General features: G+C 42.8%; 1 protein-coding gene across 1 annotated transcript in view; it reads left to right on the forward strand.

Moving 5' to 3' along the window:
- LOC110523996 (potassium/sodium hyperpolarization-activated cyclic nucleotide-gated channel 1-like) overlaps positions 1-17,734 on the forward strand; it is a 210,439-nt gene that overhangs the window by 79,774 nt on the left and 112,931 nt on the right. Inside the window, exon 4 of the mRNA XM_021603242.3 lies at positions 9,579-9,797. Coding sequence (XP_021458917.2) covers positions 9,579-9,797 — 219 coding nt within the window. The remainder of the gene's footprint in view (positions 1-9,578; positions 9,798-17,734) is intronic.

A 17,734-nucleotide genomic window follows, 5' to 3' on the forward strand; every position in this document is an offset into this window, starting at 1 on the left:
GATAAAGTCTATGGACAGGTGGAACCAGGGCAGAGGTTGGAGCAACCCAGCCCGTCGGAGTCATGAGCACTTGCTTTGGGCTCAGGTGGAGCAGGCCGTAACGAAGGATCTCACATCCTCAATCATGTTGGGCCACCAGAATTTCTGCCTCAGGAACTCCAGTGTCCGATTAACCCCTGGATGCCCAGTTAATTTAGAGGAGTGTCCCCATTGTAGTACTCGGGATCGGGCTGATCATGGAACATGATTGTTGACACCGGCCGGGGTCAGGTTCTTGGGTCTAGGCTTGTCAGACCGTGGTCTCAATACTCATATCACGGGGTCCACAATGCGGGAGCTGGGGATGGGCTTGGAGTCCCTCTACCCATTAGCGTCTGTTTTCTGATTCTTGGATCCCGGGCGATAGGCTAGGGTTAAGTTGAAACTGTGTAAGAACAGAGCCCAGCTAGCCTGGCGAGCGTTCAACATCTTGGTATCTTGAATGGAGACCATGTTCTAATGGTCCGTCCAGATCACGAAAGGATGAGGTTGTCCCTCCAACCACTGTCTCCACCCCTCTAGGGCCCACTTAACAGCCAACAGCTCCCAGGTTAAATACAGTGCCTTGCGAAAGTATTCCGCCCCCTTGAACTTTGCGACCTTTTGCCACATTTCAGGCTTCAAACATAAAGATATAAAACTGTATTTTTTTGTGAAGAATCAACAACACGTGGGACACAATCATGAAGTGGAACGACATTTATTGAATATTTCAAACTTTTTTAACAAATCAAAAACTGAAAAATTGGGCGTGCAAAATTATTCAGCCCCTTTACTTTCAGTGCAGCAAACTCTCTCCAGAAGTTCAGTGAGGATCTCTGAATGATCCAATGTTGACCTAAATGACTAATGATGATAAATACAATCCACCTGTGTGTAATCAAGTCTCCGTATAAATGCACCTGCACTGTGATAGTCTCAGAGGTCCGTTAAAAGCGCAGAGAGCATCATGAAGAACAAGGAACATACCAGGCAGGTCCGAGATACTGTTGTGAAGAAGTTTAAAGCCGGATTTGGATACAAAAAGATTTCCCAAGCTTTAAACATTCCAAGGAGCACTGTGCAAGCGATAATATTGAAATGGAAGGAGTATCAGACCACTGCAAATCTACCAAGACCTGGCCGTCCCTCTAAACTTTCAGCTCATACAAGGAGAAGACTGATCAGAGATGCAGCCAAGAGGCCCATGATCAATCTGGATGAACTGCGGAGGTGGGAGACTCTGTCCATAGGACAACAATCAGTCATATATAGCACAAATCTGGCCTTTATGGAAGAGTGGCAAGAAGAAAGCCATTTCTTAAAGATATCCATAAAAAGTGTCGTTTAAAGTTTGCCACAAGCCACCTGGGAGACACACCAAACATGTGGAAGAAGGTGCTCTGGTCAGATGAAACCAAAATTGAACTTTTTGGCAACAATGCAAAACGTTATGTTTGGCGTAAAAGCAACACAGCTCATCACCCTGAACACACCATCCCCACTGTCAAACATGGTGGTGGCAGCATCATGGTTTGGGCCTGCTTTTCTTCAGCAGGGACAGGAAAAATGGTTAAAATTGATGGGAAGATAGATGGAGCCAAATACAGGACCATTCTGGAAGAAAACCTGATGGAGTCTGCAAAAGACCTGAGACTGGGACGGAGATTTGTCTTCCAACAAGACAATGATCCAAAACATAAAGCAAAATCTACAATGGAATGGTTAAAAAAATAAACGTATCCAGGTGTTAGAATGGCCAAGTCAAAGTCCAGACCTGAATCCAATCGAGAATCTGTGGAAAGAACTGAAAACTGCTGTTCACAAATGCTCTCCATCCAACCTCACTGAGCTCGAGCTGTTTTGCAAGGAGGAATGGAAAAAAATTTCAGTCTCTCGATGTGCAAAACTGATAGAGACATACCCCAAGCGACTTACAGCTGTAATCGCAGCAAAAGGTGGCGATACAAAGTATTAACTTAAGGGGGCTGAATAATTTTGCACGCCCAATTTTTCAGTTTTTGATTTGTTAAAAAAGTTTGAAATATTCAATAAATGTCGTTCCACTTCATGATTGTGTCCCACTTGTTGTTGATTCTTCACAAAAAAATACAGTTTTATATCTTTATTTTTGAAGCCTGAAATGTGGCAAAAGGTCGCAAAGTTCAAGGGGGCCGAATACTTTCGCAAGGCACTGTAGATGCTCTCCCCTGGTGAGAACAGCCACATGCCTGTGGTTTCTTGTCCCCCTCGTTCTGCTGTGAATGGACCGCCCCTGCTCCGGTGTTATAAGTGTCCACCTCTACCACGAAGGGACGGGTAGGATCAGGTTGGACGAGGATGGGTCCAGAGGTAAAATGTCCCTTGAGCTCCACGACTGCCCTGTCAGCCTCAGGTGCCCAGCAAAAACATTTCTGGGACTTCCAGGTTAGGGCCTTGACAGGTGCTACCACAGCACCAAAGTTGCGTATAAAAAGCCTATAAAAAAACAAGGAACAGTTGGACTTGATTGTGTGAGGTGGGACCGGGCAAGCCACCCTCACCTTTACAGGGTCCACTTGGATGACGGTGGTAGAGATAATGTGCCCAGGAAAGAAACTTGAGCTACATGGAACTCACACTTCCCCATCTTCATGTATTTTTGACTCTGCAGGAGGCATCTCAGGTCTTAGCGGACATGCAGATGTGTTCCAGAAGGGTCTTGGAGAAGATCAGGATGTCATTGAGGTAAACAAAGATGACCCGATTCGACATATCCCTAAGCATGTCATTAACCAATGCTTGGAAGACTGTAAGTGAGTTCAATAATCTGAAGGGCATGACTAAATACTCATAGTGGTCACCCGGGGTGTTAAAGGCAGTCTTCCATTTATCTCCCTCCCTGATTCTCACCAGATTGTAAGCGTCGCGGAGGTCCAGTTTGGTGAAGAAATGAGCCCAGTGGGCCAACTCCAATGCGGCAGACATCAGGGGTAGGGGGTAACGATTCTTAATCATAATCCTGTCTAGCCCACTGTAATCGATGCAGGGACGAAGACCTCCATCCTTCTTTCCCACGAAGAAATCTGCACCAGCTAGGGATGTAGAGGAGTGGATGAAACCTGCCTCTAGCGATTCCCGGTTTTAACTGTCCATGACTGCGGCTTCAGAGGTTGAGAGGGAGTACAGGCGGCCCCGGGGAGGAGGGGGGCCGGGTAGGACTTCTATGGCGCAGTCGTATGGATGATGAGGAGGGAATGGACGGATTGCCTCCTACTGAAGGCCTCCCAGGGGTCAAAATACTCCGGAGGTAGAGCAGAAACGTCTTGGTTTCAATGGATGCTGGGGAACACGGCGAGGCTCTTGGTGGGTGTCTTAGGCATTTAGACTCACAGTTCTTACCCCAGTCTAGTAGGTGTCCTGTGGAACAGGATAATAGTGGGTTATGTAGCGCTATGACAGTGCCTAGTTAAATAATGGTTATAAAAATAAAAACTCACTAAACATTCCTTGCCCTAGCAGAGCTGGTTAGGCTGTTATGTAATCCTGAGCATTGGTGACTGCAACTGTGCTGTCAGATTGTTTGCTGGTAACACTCTGGCCGATGAGTAGGGTTGATCCGAACGTTCTGACCTCAAAACGGCAATCAAGCACCCAAGCTAACTGGCTAACATTGGTTAGCTGGCTAGCTACTTCCAGAAATACATAATGAGAGAACACCCCACTCTGACTACTCCACTCTGACCACCCCACTCTGAACACCCCACTCTGACCAACCAGCAGAGCTGGTTAGGCTGTTTTTATGTCATCCAGAGCATTGGTGACTGCAAGTGTGCTGCTGGCAACAATTTAATTACGCTTATTTCCTAACGTTACCTGACACCGGCCATATTCAACGGGTGTTGAGCGTTTGTAAATTCATCAGTCATTCTGCGCTCTGGCACACTCAGACGAGAGTGCTCTGAAATCGGAGTAGATGGCCAGACTGAATTTCCAAAATCACCCGAAATGGTTACTTGCATAGTGAAGTCTTTTGTTAAGACATGTAGCTAGCTAGCTAGGTTAACAATGAACTGTCATAGCTAGCTAAGCAAATGGCTCTGAGATACAAATAATAAGGTCATACACGTAACATTAACTAGCGCGCCAGCCAGCTAACATTAGCTAGCTAGGTAAACAATGAACCATAATCCCAACTCATGACATTACTACCCTGCATGAATCTGCAGGTAGCTAACCAACCAGATTCAATGTTAGCTAGCTAACATTAGGCTATATCTAGCCAAGCAAATGTCTCTTTCTGTCAAATATATAAACGTGTAATATCTGAAAATGTAGCTAGCTAGACTATCTTACCCGTATATATAATTAATGGATGGATGCGTCTCCTGTCATGGATGCCATGCTTGCCTTTAGTTTGAAGATTAATCTGGAGACAGGTGTTTTCTCCATCTCCTTAGCTATCATACTCGAATTCCACTGATTTCAAAACTCCATCCTCCAGAAATTAGAGAGCAACACTTATGCAGTTTTAATACACAATACATTTATAAAAAAAAGCCATGTTAGACAGGATTACCTGGACATACTGACCAGCTCAAATAGAAAGAAGAGTGCTATATGGCAGACCAATCCAAACATCGCTCGGCATGTCCAGCCCACTCATGATCTCAGACGATCATGGGTAGCGGGAAGGTCGGTGTCTTTTAATGTGGCTAAACCAACTAGGCTCGTAATTTAACAATTATATTTGTATTTACAGATGGCATACAAGTTTGTTATTAAGGTACATGAAAGTTCACATTCGCATTTTAATTGTAAAAAAGTATGCGTTCAAATGGCTCTCCTTTCAAGTAGTGGCCCGTGACATACACCTAGTTTCCTGAAAATGTTCACATATATACATACGGTACCAGTCAGAAGTTTGGACACACATAATCATTCCAGGGGTTTTCTTTATTTTTGCTATATTCTACATTGTAGAATAATAGTGAAGACATTAAAACTATGAAATAACACATATGGAATCATTTGGTAACCAAAAAAGTATTAAACAAATCGAAATGTATTTTATATTTGAGATTCTTCAAAGTAGCCAACCTTTGCCTTGATGACAACTTTGCACAATCTTGGCATTCTCTCAACCAGCTTCATGAGGTAGTCCCCTGGAATGCATTTCAATTAACAGGTGTGCCTTGCTAAAAGTTAAGTTAATTTGTGGAATATCTTTCCTTCTTAATGTGCTTGAGCCAATCAGTTGTGTTGTGACAAGGTAGGGGTAGTATACAGAAGATAGCCCTATTTGGTAAAATATTAAGTCCATATTATGGTAAGTACAGCTCAAATAAGCAAAGAGAAATGACAATCCATCATTACTTTAAGACATGAAGGTCAGTCAATCTGTCACAAAAACCATCAAGCGCTATGATGAAACTGGGGCGTCATTACATACACTGGTTTGATTCCACGGCCATAGGGCGGCGTACAATTGGCCCAGCGTCGTCCGGTTTAGGGTTTAGCCGGGGTAGACCGTCATTGTAAATACACATTTGTTCTTACTGACTTGCCTAGTTAAATAAAGGTTAAATAAAAAATAAAAAAACACATCTCAACATCAACTGATCAGAGATGACATGAATCAGGCCTTCATGGTCGAATTGCTGCAAAGACACCACTTCTAAATGACCCCAAAAGGAAGAGACTTGCTTGGGCCTAGAAACATGAGCATTGGACATTAGACCAGTGGAACTCTGTCCTTTGGTCTGATGAGCCCAAATTTTAGATGTTTGGTTCCAACCACTGTGTCTTTGTGAACCAGAACTGGTTAGAGCGTTGGACTAGCAATCGAAAGGTTGCAACATCATTTTTCTACACTTTGTTACGTTACTGCCTTAAAAAAATGAATCAATACCTCAATACACAATACCACAATACCAATACCTCATAATGAACATATTTTTATAAATGTTTATAAATGTTTGCAAATGTATAAAAAAAATAAAACACAAATACCTAAATTACGTACAGTAAGTATTCAGACCCTTTCCTATGAGACTCGAAATTGAGCTCAGGTGTTTCTACAACTTGTCCATCTGTGGTAAATTCTATTGATTAGACATGATTTGGAAAGGCATACCTGTCTATTTAAGGTCCGACTGATGACAGTGCATGTCTGAGCAAAAACCAAGCCATGAGGTTGAAAGAATGGTCTGTAGAGCTCCAAGACAGGATCGTGTCGAGGCACAGATCTGGGGAAGGGTACCAAAAAATGTCTGCAGCATTGAAGATCCCAAAGAACACAGTGGCCTTCATTCTTAAACAAAAGAAGTTTGGATCCACCAGACTCTTCCGAGAGCTGGCCGTCCGGCCATACTGAACAATCAAGGGAGAAGGGTCAGGGAGGTGACCAAGAAGCTGATGCTCCCCATCCAACCTTCCAGAAAGACAACCATCTCTGCTGCACTCCACCAATCAGGCCTTTGTGGTAGAGTGGCCAGACGGAAGCCACTTCTCAGTAAAAAGGTACATGACATCCCGCTTGGAGATTGCAAAAAGGCACATAAAGGAATCTCAGACCATGAGAAAGAAGATTCTCTGGTTTGAGGAAACCAAGATTGAACTCCTTGGCCTGAATGCCAAGCGTCACATCTGGAGGAAACCTGGCACCATCCCTAGGGTGAAGCATGTGGGTGGCAGCATCATGCATTGAGGATGTTTTTCAGCGACAGGGACTGGAAAACTAGTCAGGATTGAGGGAAAGATGAACTGCACAAAGTACAGCGAGATCCTTGATGAAAACTTTCTCCAGAGAGCTCAGGACCTGAGACTGGGGCGAAAGACAACGACCCTGAGAACATAGCCAAGACAACGCAGGGTTGGCTTTGGGACAAGTCTCTGAATGTCCTTGAGTGGCGCAGTCAGAACCCAGACTTGAACCTGATCGAACATCTCTGGAGAGACCTTAAAATAGCTGTGCAGCGACGCTCCCCATCCAAACTGACAGAGCTTGAGAGGATCTGCAGAGAAGAATGTTAGAAACTCCCCAAATACAGGTGTGCCAAGCTTGTAGCATCATACCCAAGAAGACATGAGACTGTAATCGCTGCCAAAGGTGCTTCAACAAAGTACTGAGTAAAGGGTCTGAATAGTTATGTAAATGTAAAAAAATATATATAGATATTTTAATACATTTGCAAAAAAAAAAAAAAAAAAAGCTTTGTCATTATGGAATATTGTGTGTATATTGATGAGGGGGGAAAACTATTTAATCAATTTTAGAATAAGGCTATAACGTAACAAAATGTTGAAAATGTCAAGGGGTCTGAATACTTTCCAAATGCACTGTATAAGAAAATAAAAATAAGCCTTCAAACTTTTTTCTTTCAAAGCAAGTCCAACTTATTCAAACCTTTTGACCCCTTTATTTTTTTGGCTGCAACCACACAACCAAACCCTGAACCCAATGAACTGTTTGTTACATTACTCATCTTAATAAATGTCACAAATAAATGTCACAAATGTCACAAGCCTCCAGGTCAGGATATTCTGTACAACTCCTGAGCTGCTAACCCACTTCCTAGTGGCATAAATTCCATCCCCTTGCAAGCCACCAGTCTTGAAGACTTCAATGTCGATTTATAAAATAACTAAAACATAAAAAAGAGAGTAGAGTCATATAATATGGCTAGCAAGCCACCAAACAGGCCCCTACATCTGTGACTACATCCAACATGGCACCCTATTCACTATATAGTATATTTATTTTGACCAGAGCCTTTAAGGCCTCTATAGGCACTACAAAGTGAATATGGTGCCATCTGGGATGCACACTATGACTCCCGGCAAGGCACCTAAGGTCAATTTGGAAAGACGGCTGTGACAGCTCCCATATACAGTCTCTTGTAGTTGCTCTTCCTGAGTGACTGACTCCTCCAATTTTCTCACCTGTTCCTCTTTTCTGTGAACTAAAAGTGCAGAGGAAGTACTCCAGCAGAACTCTTCATAGAGAGAACTACTCATGCACCTCTAGAATCTTGTCACTCCCAACCCCCACTGTCTCAAACACTGTTGTACTAAATATAATATTTGTTCTATGTTCTGACTTTTATTGGTGTTTTCTAGAATGCTTCCTCCTGTGCTCTGTCTTTAACTGGTGTTGATGCATCACCTGTGTCACATTTGATGTTCTTTCTTTTCCTGCTGTTCCACCTCCAGTGTGTGCTAGGCTTCATCATACCGTGCTGTTGTACTTTATTACATCCATTGTATGTTCTGTCTTTTACTGCTGTTTGTCTGCCACATGTATGCCATCTCCTTGTTCTCTTTTACTGTTGCTGTAGTGCTTGCCACCTCCAGTGTCCACCTCCAGTGTCACACACCATACTGTTATACTTTATAACAAATTCCTACTAGGTTTTTTGCTGCCGCTCTCTTGGAAGCCACCTCAAGTGTTCTGTCTTATACAGTTGCTTTAGTGCCTGCAACTATTGTACTTTACCCAGGTATTTTTTTCTCTGCTGCTGTCTTATATGCCACCTCCAGTGTGTCAATTTTCTCAGCTCCCTACATGGAAGCCTTTGAAACCTGTATGCTAGAACTGCAGGATCTGATTTCGCTTCAGGAATTTAGCAGGTTGGTTTATGCCCTGTCTTTCATCGGAGTTGTCTTTTCTTGTATGCCACACCTACCAGTGCTGTCGCTGCAGACTCCCTATTGCTTTTCAAAATCAGAGCTTCAATTTCCACACTGTATAAGCACTTGCATTTAATGTACAAGAACTTTGTGACAACTGCTGATGAAAAAACGGCATTATAAATACATTTGATTGATTGACATTTACAGCAACAGTAAGGATCATCAGGAGACTATGTTGAGAATCAATGCTGAAGAATGCGGTTGTATAAATACTGTATGCTATTGATTCAAACCAATGTACCAGATGCTTAGTCTAGGCCTTGCTCCAGCAGGGTGTATAGTATCTGGGCTGAATCATAGTGCCTTGGTCCTGACAGGACTGTATTTCTGCCTGTCTGCACTGAATCCCATTAAAGCACTTGTGGTAATCAGCCATAAGAAGGGTTATGTCCCAAATGGTACCATATTCCCTATATAGTAGACTACAAAAGCAGTGCACTATGCAGGGAATAGTGCAATTTGAGACGCAGTAGAGAAAAGGCAGAAGCCAGGCAGAACCCTCGCCTCTCTGCTTCCTCCGTCCAGTTCAGTGAAGTGAAGGATCCCCATGTCAAAAACAAACTATGCATCAGCTCTTACACAGCTAATGGAAGTAATCAATGTTGATTAGCACCGCTTCCAGCCATCAAATTGTTTTACACGCATTGGCCGAGGAGGAATGAGGGAGCAAGGGAGGAGAGGGAGTGGTGGTTTAGTCACTCTGTGAGCGTAACGTGCCCAAGCATGAAGGTTTGTTGGCAGGATGTTCTGTGGAGGTTCAGTGATCCAACAAAGAGAAAGATCCTCCTCTCTCTGTGCCGTAAATCTTCTACAAGCCCGCGGTAACTCCACCCTTTCCCCTTCTCTCTCCCTCTTTCTCCCCCATCCTCCCCCTGTCTCCCCTACAGAATGACTCGTGGGGTAAGCAGTACTCGTACGCTCTCTTTAAGGCCATGAGCCACATGCTGTGTATCGGGTACGGCGCCCGGGCGCCTGTCAGCATGTCCGACCTGTGGATCACCATGCTCAGTATGATTGTGGGCGCCACCTGCTACGCCATGTTCGTCGGCCACGCCACCGCTCTCATCCAATCACTGGACTCGTCCCGCAGGCAGTACCAAGAGAAGGTAAACCCTTTACTTAATATAAAATTATATGTTTTTATTATGCTTTTGTTTTTATTATCATTATTTATCAACAATGGTTTCCTGCACCTGGTGTTCCATGTTATGTTGTTCATTTCCATCATGAGGTAAGTGATTTAATATTTTCAAAACTTGTATATATTTTTACAATACATAATGCTTATTTCTCTCAGGTGGATTATGCCTACACTGGGCCTGTATTTTAAGGGTGCTGCACTGCACTCACAGAGTGTCAGATCATAATATCTCCGTTCTGCTCGGTGGCTCTGAAAGAGGATTTGGAAAAGCCCTCACAGATACCAAAAACCCTTGTCCCTGTTGTGAGGAGGTTCCCAGACAGAACTACAGTAGCACCATGTCTGCATCCCAAGTGCTCTGGTCGAAGGTAGTGCCCTATGGAGGGAATAGGGTGCCTTTGGGATGCTGCCCATCTCTGTTTGGGTGCTTTTAGGGAACACTGTTAGGGGAGGTTCTGCAATCTAGATCCCCAACTACATCAAATTATTCCTCATGGACCACCAAACATCATGCTAATGAGTTTTGAGTTCTTAGTATAAACTGTTAGAATCTAAATGATTGGGCTTTTGCAGTAAAGAGCAGAGTACAATTCCCATATCCGTTAGACTAGTGTTATGGCTAGGGTTTGCTTCTGAAGCTGTGGACTTATAAACACTTATGATGCAATCTAGTCTCACTGTACCTATACAAATCTGTCAATTTGAACCTTGCAAAGATTGGTCAGGATTAGGATGAGATCATTACTACCCACTGTTTTGAGTCTGACCCTTAGATAGATTTAGTTAGGCACCAGTGGCGATCTATGACTTTAGCCATAATAATCTGTGCTGACCGTTGGATAGGTTTCTTAGTAGGCTCACCTGTGAGGGATCTGATTAGCCATAATAATCTAATCTAGTGCTAACCTTTGGGGAGATGGGTAACTGTAGCATACAGTGGCTCTCTATGACTGCAGTCTCACCTGTGATCTGTGAATGACCTGGCTTAGATTTGATTCCATCTGTTTCCTCATCTTGGCTACTTTATTGTTTATCTAGTTTGTATTTATTGTCAGGAAGTTGTGAAAGCATCAATTTGATAAAAAATGTAAGGCCTAATGAGCTGTCACACACACAAACTGGATTGAACACAACACACATACACTCGGCAGTGGATGAATAACTTTCATTGTTTTTTACTGCAATATACAGTGGGGCAAAAAAATATTTAGTCAGCCACCAATTGTGCAAGATCTCCCACTTAAAAATATGAGAGAGGCCTGTAATTTATCATTTGTACACTAACTATGACAGACAAAATTAGATGTTTTTTTCCGGAAAATCACATTGTAGGATTTTTAATGAATTTATTTGCAAATTATGGTGGAAAATACGTATTTGGTCAATAACAAAAGTTTATCTCAATACTGTGTTATATACCCTTTGTTGGCAATGACAGAGGTCAAACGTTTTCTGTAAGTCTTCACAAGGTTTTCACACACTGTTGCTGGTATTTTGGCCCATTCCTCCAAGCAGATCTCCTCTAGAGCAGTGATGTTTTGGGGCTGTTGCTGGGCAACACGGACTTTCAACTCCCTCCAAAGATTTTCTATGGGGTTGAGATCTGGAGACTGGCTAGGCCACTCCAGGACCTTGAAATGCTTCTTACGAAGCCACTCCTTCGTTGCCCGGGCGGTGTGTTTGGGATCATTGTCATGCTGAAAGACCTAGCCACGTTTCATCTTCAATGCCCTTGCTGATGGAAGGAGGTTTTCACTCAAAATCTCACGATACATGGCCGCATTCATTCTTTCCTTTACACGGATCAGTCGTCCTGGTACTTTTGGAGAAAAACAGCCCCAAAGCATGATGTTTCCACCCCCATGCTTCACAGTCTGTATGGTGTTCTTTGGATGCAACTCAGCATTCTTTGTCCTCCAAACACGACGAGTTGAGTTTTTACCAAAAAGTTATATTTTGGTTTCATCTGACCATATGACATTCTCCCAATCTTCTTCTGGATCATCCAAATGCTCTCTAGCAAACTTCAGACGGGCCTGGACATGTACTGGCTTAAGCAGGGGGACACGCCTGGTACTGCAGGATTTGAGTCCCTGGCGGCGTAGTGTGTTACTGATGGTAGGCTTTGTTACTTTGGTCCCAGCTCTCTGCAGGTCATTCACTAGGTCCCCCCGTGTGGTTAGGGGATTGTTGCTCACCGTTCTTGTGATCATTTTGACCCCACAGGGTGAGATCTTGCTTTGAGCCCCAGATCGAGGGAGATTATCAGTGATCTTGTATGTCTTCCATTTCCTAATTTTTGCTCCCACAGTTGATTTTTTCAAACCAAGCTGCTTACCTTTTGCAGATTCAGTCTTCCCAGCCTGGTGCAGGTCTACAATTTTGTTTCTGGTGTCCTTTGACAGCTCTTTGGTCTTGGCCATAGTGGAGTTTGGAGTGTGACTGTTTGTGGTTGTGGAGGGGTTTCTTTTATACTGATAACAAGTTCAAACAGGTGCCATTAATACATGTAATGATTGAAAGAGTGAGGAGCCTCTTAAAGAAGAAGTTACAGTGAGAGCCAGAAATCTTGCTTGTTTGTAGGTGACCAAATACTTATTTTCCACCATATTTTGCAAATAAATTCATTAAAAATCCTACAATGTGATTTTCTGGATTTTTTTTCTCATTTTGTCTGTCATAGTTGAAGTGTACCTATGATGAAAATTACAGGCCTCTCTCATATTTTTAAGTGGGAGAAATAAAATACAAATATTAAATACTTGTTTGCCCCACTGTATACTGCAATATTTCACTGTTACTTAATTTGCCTAATTCATAGCTACATGTTTAATTTAAAATTGTGGAATGATATCATGAACATATCAAAACATTTTAAAACACTTCCATAGAACATAACAAATAGAACGTTTTCGCACAGAACATAGAATGCATAGAACAGAGTAATCCCTTGCATTGTACATCTAACCAGGGTGAAGATCACACGATGACGATCACTTTGTCATATATCATCAGTTGAATCACCTAGCTAGATAATTGGTAAGATTTCATTGTTTGGCGCTCTGCAAACATTATTAATCATCTAGAATACCCTTGCTATTGCCTATATGTCTAAAGTGTTGTTATCTCACGCTATTCGGTCTCACAGTCACAGCTCAGATCAGAGATCCCACAGAGACAATGAACCCTCGACAGCAATACATGTGATCCGCTGTCTCTGAGTTAAGCCATGCCAAACCAAGATGTAATGAGCTGGTTTATTATTCCAAAACATTTGCTGGAAAGGACAATGTCAAAATATCAGAGCCAGCACAGTTTGGTTTAGGTTGGGACAATAGTGTGAAAGGGTAACAATGCAGGGAGGCAGAGTGATGCATGGAACAGCTGATAGAATAGAATAGCCTAGCCCGGGACTTGGGCCAGTTTGAGCTGATGATGCAGAAGACAGCATGGCACTATGATAGCCATGTGTAGATTTGCTGCATCACCAACAGGAGGAACGTCTAAGGAAGGTTTCACCCCCGGTTAAAGCCTACACAGCTGATTCAAACGATCAAAGCTTGATTATTAGTTGAATCAGATATATAGTTCTAGGGCAAAAACCAAAATGTTCACCCCTTGGGGTCCCAAGGACCGATATTGGGAAACACTGCAGTAGAGTACATTTTTATGAGGATGATGCCTAAGGATGTGCTCTAAATGAATAGCAAACAAAGAATCAAATAGGACTTTAGAAATATAATTTACATTACAACCACTGGCCTTCAAACAATTTCCACAGCTTTATTTTGTGTTAAAATACTTCAGGGAACATTGGGTTTGCAAAAGCCATACAGACCTCTTCTGAAATCATGGCTTCTATTCAAGTCAAAATCAACTAGCATTTTATTGGTCAAATATTTTGCAGATCTTATCGTGGGTATAGCGAAATGCAGATGTTCCTAGCTCCAACAGTGCAGTAGTACCTAACAATACATGCAAATCCCCCCCCAAAAAATAAAGGAATAAAGAAATATATAAATATTAAAACTAGCAATATAAGAGTCCGGAATATATATCCAAAAGTTTGTGGACACCACTTCAAATTCGTAGATTCGGCTATTTCAGCCACACCCATTGCTGACAGGTGTATAAAATCGAGCACATTGCTATGCAATCTCTATAGACAAACATTGGCAGTAGAATGGCCTTATTGAAGAGCTCAGTGACTTTCAATGTGGCACCTTCTTAAGATGCCACCTTTCCAACAAGTCAGTTAATCAAATTTCTGTCCTGCTAGAGCTGCCACAGTCAACTGTAAGTGCTGTTATTGTGAAGTGGAAACATCTAGGAGCAACAACGGCTCAGCCGCGAAGTGGGAGGCTACACAAGCTGACAGAAGGGAAACACAGAGTGCTGATGCATGTAGTGCGTAAAAATTGTCTGTCCTCGGTTGCAACACTCACTACAGAGTTCCAAACTACCTATGGAAGCAATGTCAGCACAATAACTGTTCATCTGCAGCTTCATGAAATGGGTTTCCATCGAAGAGCAGCCACACACAAGCCGAAGATCACCATGCTAGCTTCGGATGGAGTTGTGTACACCTCGTCGCCATTGGACTCTGGAGTAGTGGAAACGCGTTCTCTGGAGTGAAGAATTACGCTTTACTATCTGGCAGTCCGACGGATGAATCTGGGTTTGGCGGATACCAGGAGAATGCTACCTGAACGAATGCATAGTGCCAACTGTAAAGTATGGTGGAGGAGAAAAAATGGTCTGGGGCTATTTTTCATGCTTCGGGCCAGGCCCCTTATTTCCAGTGAAGTGGAAACTTAACCTCATGAAACTCTGGGGGCAGTATTTCATTTTTGGATGAAAAACGTTCCCGTTTTAAACAAGATATTTTGTCACGAAAAGATGCTCGACTATGCATATAATTGACAGCTTTGGAAAGAAAACACTCTGACGTTTCCAAAACTGCAAAGATATTGTCTGTGAGTGCCACATAACTAATGCTACAGGTGAAACCAAGATGAAATTTCATACAGGAACAGAGCCAGATTTTTGAGGCGCTGTGTACCAATGTCTCCTTATATGGCTGTGCATGCGCAAGGAGAGAGCCTACACTTTCTGTCGTTTCCCCAAGGTGTTTGCAGCATTGTGACATATTTGTAGGCATATCGTTGGAAAATTGACCATAAGAGACTACATTTACCAGCTGGGTGTCCTCCGTCGAAACTATTGCGCAATCTCCAGGTGCGCGCATTTTTTCCATTTTGAAGAGAGGAGAAACCAAATTGCCAGGAGTGACTTATCATCGAATAGATATGTGAAAAACACCTTGAGGATTGATTCTAAACAACGTTTGCCATGTTTCTGTCGATATTATGGATTTAATTTGGAAAAAAGTTTGTTGTTATGACTGAATTTTCGGGTTTTTTTCTCAACCAAACGTGAAGAACAAAACGGACCGATTTCTCCTACACAAATAATATTTTTGGAAAAACTGAACATTTGCTATCTAACTGAGAGTCTCCTCATTGAAAACATCTGAAGTTCTTCAAAGGTAAATGATTTTATTTTAATGCTTTTCTTGTTTTTGTGAAAATGTTGCATGCTGAATGACAGGCTTAATGGTATGCTAGCTATCAATACCCTTACACAAATGCTTGTTTAGCTATGGTTCAAAAGCATATTTTGAAAATCTGAGATGACAGTGTTGTTAACAAAAGGCTAAGATTGAGAGTTAATATATTTATTTCCTTTCATTTGCGATTTTCATTAATAGTTAACGTTGCGTTATGCTAATGAGCTTGTGGGGATAATTACACTCCTGGATACAGGTTTTTTTCGTAGCCAAACTTGACGAACAAAACGGAGCGATTTGTCCTACACAAATCATCTTTTTGGAAAAACTGAACATTTGCTATCTAACTGAGAGTCTCCTCATTGAAAACATCCAAAGTTCTTCAAAGGTAAATTATTTTATTTGAATGCTTTTCTTGTTTTTGTGAAAATGTTGCGCGCTGAATGCTACGCTAAATGCTACGCTAGGTATCAAAACTCTTACACAAATGGTTGTTTTGCTATGGTTGAAAAGCATATTTTGAAAATCTGAGATGACAGTGTTGTTAACTAAGCTTGAGAGCTAGCATATTTATTTCATTTCATTTGCGATTTTCATAAATAGTTAACGTTGCGTTATGGTAATGAGCTTGAGGCTATAAATAGGATCCCGGATCTGGGTTTGCTCGTCGCAACAGTATGCAATGACATTGTAGATGATTCTGTGCTTGCAACTTTGTTGCAACAGTTTGGGGAAAGCCCTTTCCTGTTTCAGCATGACAAAGCCCATGTGCACAAAGTGAGGTCCATACAGGAATGGTTTGTCGAGATCATTGTGGAAGAACTTGACTGGCCTGCACAGAGCCCTGACCTAACGCCGGATTCCTGCCGTAAACCCTGGACCATTGATCATTACAGCTAGCTAGCTGCCACTGAGTGACACAGCCCTGAAGCTAGCCCTGAGCCAGGCGTATCTCCAGGCTAGCAAATGTAATTACCACAACTACAATACTAATTTCGACCATCTGACCCGGTCCCTTCGTCGACACGGTGCCCTGCCGTACCACCACGACTGGTCCGCAGACGTAATTCCATCAGCTGTGTCTTCAACCGGTCTTTCCCGGATGTTGGAGCAGACGCTTCTGCTTACCCCAGACTTCTAACTTTAAACGCTGTGTCTCCCGCGTGCCAGCGTAGCAACAACTACCCCGCGGCTTCCCTGTTCTATCTATTGCTGTACACTGGACCCTACAATCACTTGGCTACATAGCTGATGCCTGCTGGACTGTTCATTTATCACGGAACTCCACTTTGTTTACCTTTGTTTATCTGTCGGCCCTAGCCCAAAACTCAGGCCCTGTGTGTTGCTCACCGACCCTCTCTGCCCATTCATCGCCACTTTACTTGTTGTTGTAGTTGTCTTAGCTGATTAGCTGTTGTTGTCTTAGCCATTGTTGTCTTAGCTAGCTCTCCCAATCAACACCTGTGATTGCTTTATGCCTCGCTTTATGTCTCTCTCAAATGTCAATATGCCTTGTATATACTTGTATAATTATCATTGTTTTAGTTTACTGTGGAGCCCCTAGTCCCACTGTACATGCCTTAGATACCTCCTTTGTCCCACCTCCCACACATGTGGTGACCTCACCCAGTATAACCAGCGTGTCCAGAGATGCAACCTTTCTTATCATCACTCAGTGCCTGGGCTTACCTCCACTGTACCCGCACCCCACCATACCCCTGTCTGCAAATTATGCCCTGAATCTATTCTACCACACCCAGAAATATTTTATTCTCTGTCCCCAACGCACTAGACGGCCAGTATTGCTAGCCTCATCCTACTCCTCTGTTCCTCGGGTGATGGGGGCACCAAAAATTCAGAGATTTCCATACCCAACTACAACATTTTCTATCAAGATAGAACTGCCAAAGGGGGAGGAGTTGCAATCTACTGCAGAGAGAGCTTGCAAAGTTCTGTCATACTTTCCAGGTCTATGCCCAAACAGTTCGAGCTTCTAATATTAAAAATGAATCTCTCCAGAAATACGTCTCTCACTGTTGCCGCCAGTTATTATATACCCCCTCATCTCCCAGCTATGCCCTGGACACCATATATTAATTGATTGCCCCATCTATCTTCAGAGTTCGTTCTGTTAGGTGACCGAAACTGGGATATGCTCAACACCCCAGAAGTCCTCTAAGATAGATGCCCTCAATCTCACACAAATTATCAAGGAAACCACCAGGTACAACCCTAAATCCAGAAACATGGGTACCCTCATAGATATTATCCTGACCAACTTGCCCTCCAGATACACCTCTGCTGTTTTCAATCAGGATCTCAGCGATCACTGC

Source organism: Oncorhynchus mykiss, chromosome 5 (genome assembly GCF_057628025.1).
Source record: "Oncorhynchus mykiss isolate SJ-2025 chromosome 5, ASM5762802v1, whole genome shotgun sequence".
Classification (NCBI taxonomy): Eukaryota; Metazoa; Chordata; class Actinopteri; order Salmoniformes; family Salmonidae; genus Oncorhynchus; species Oncorhynchus mykiss.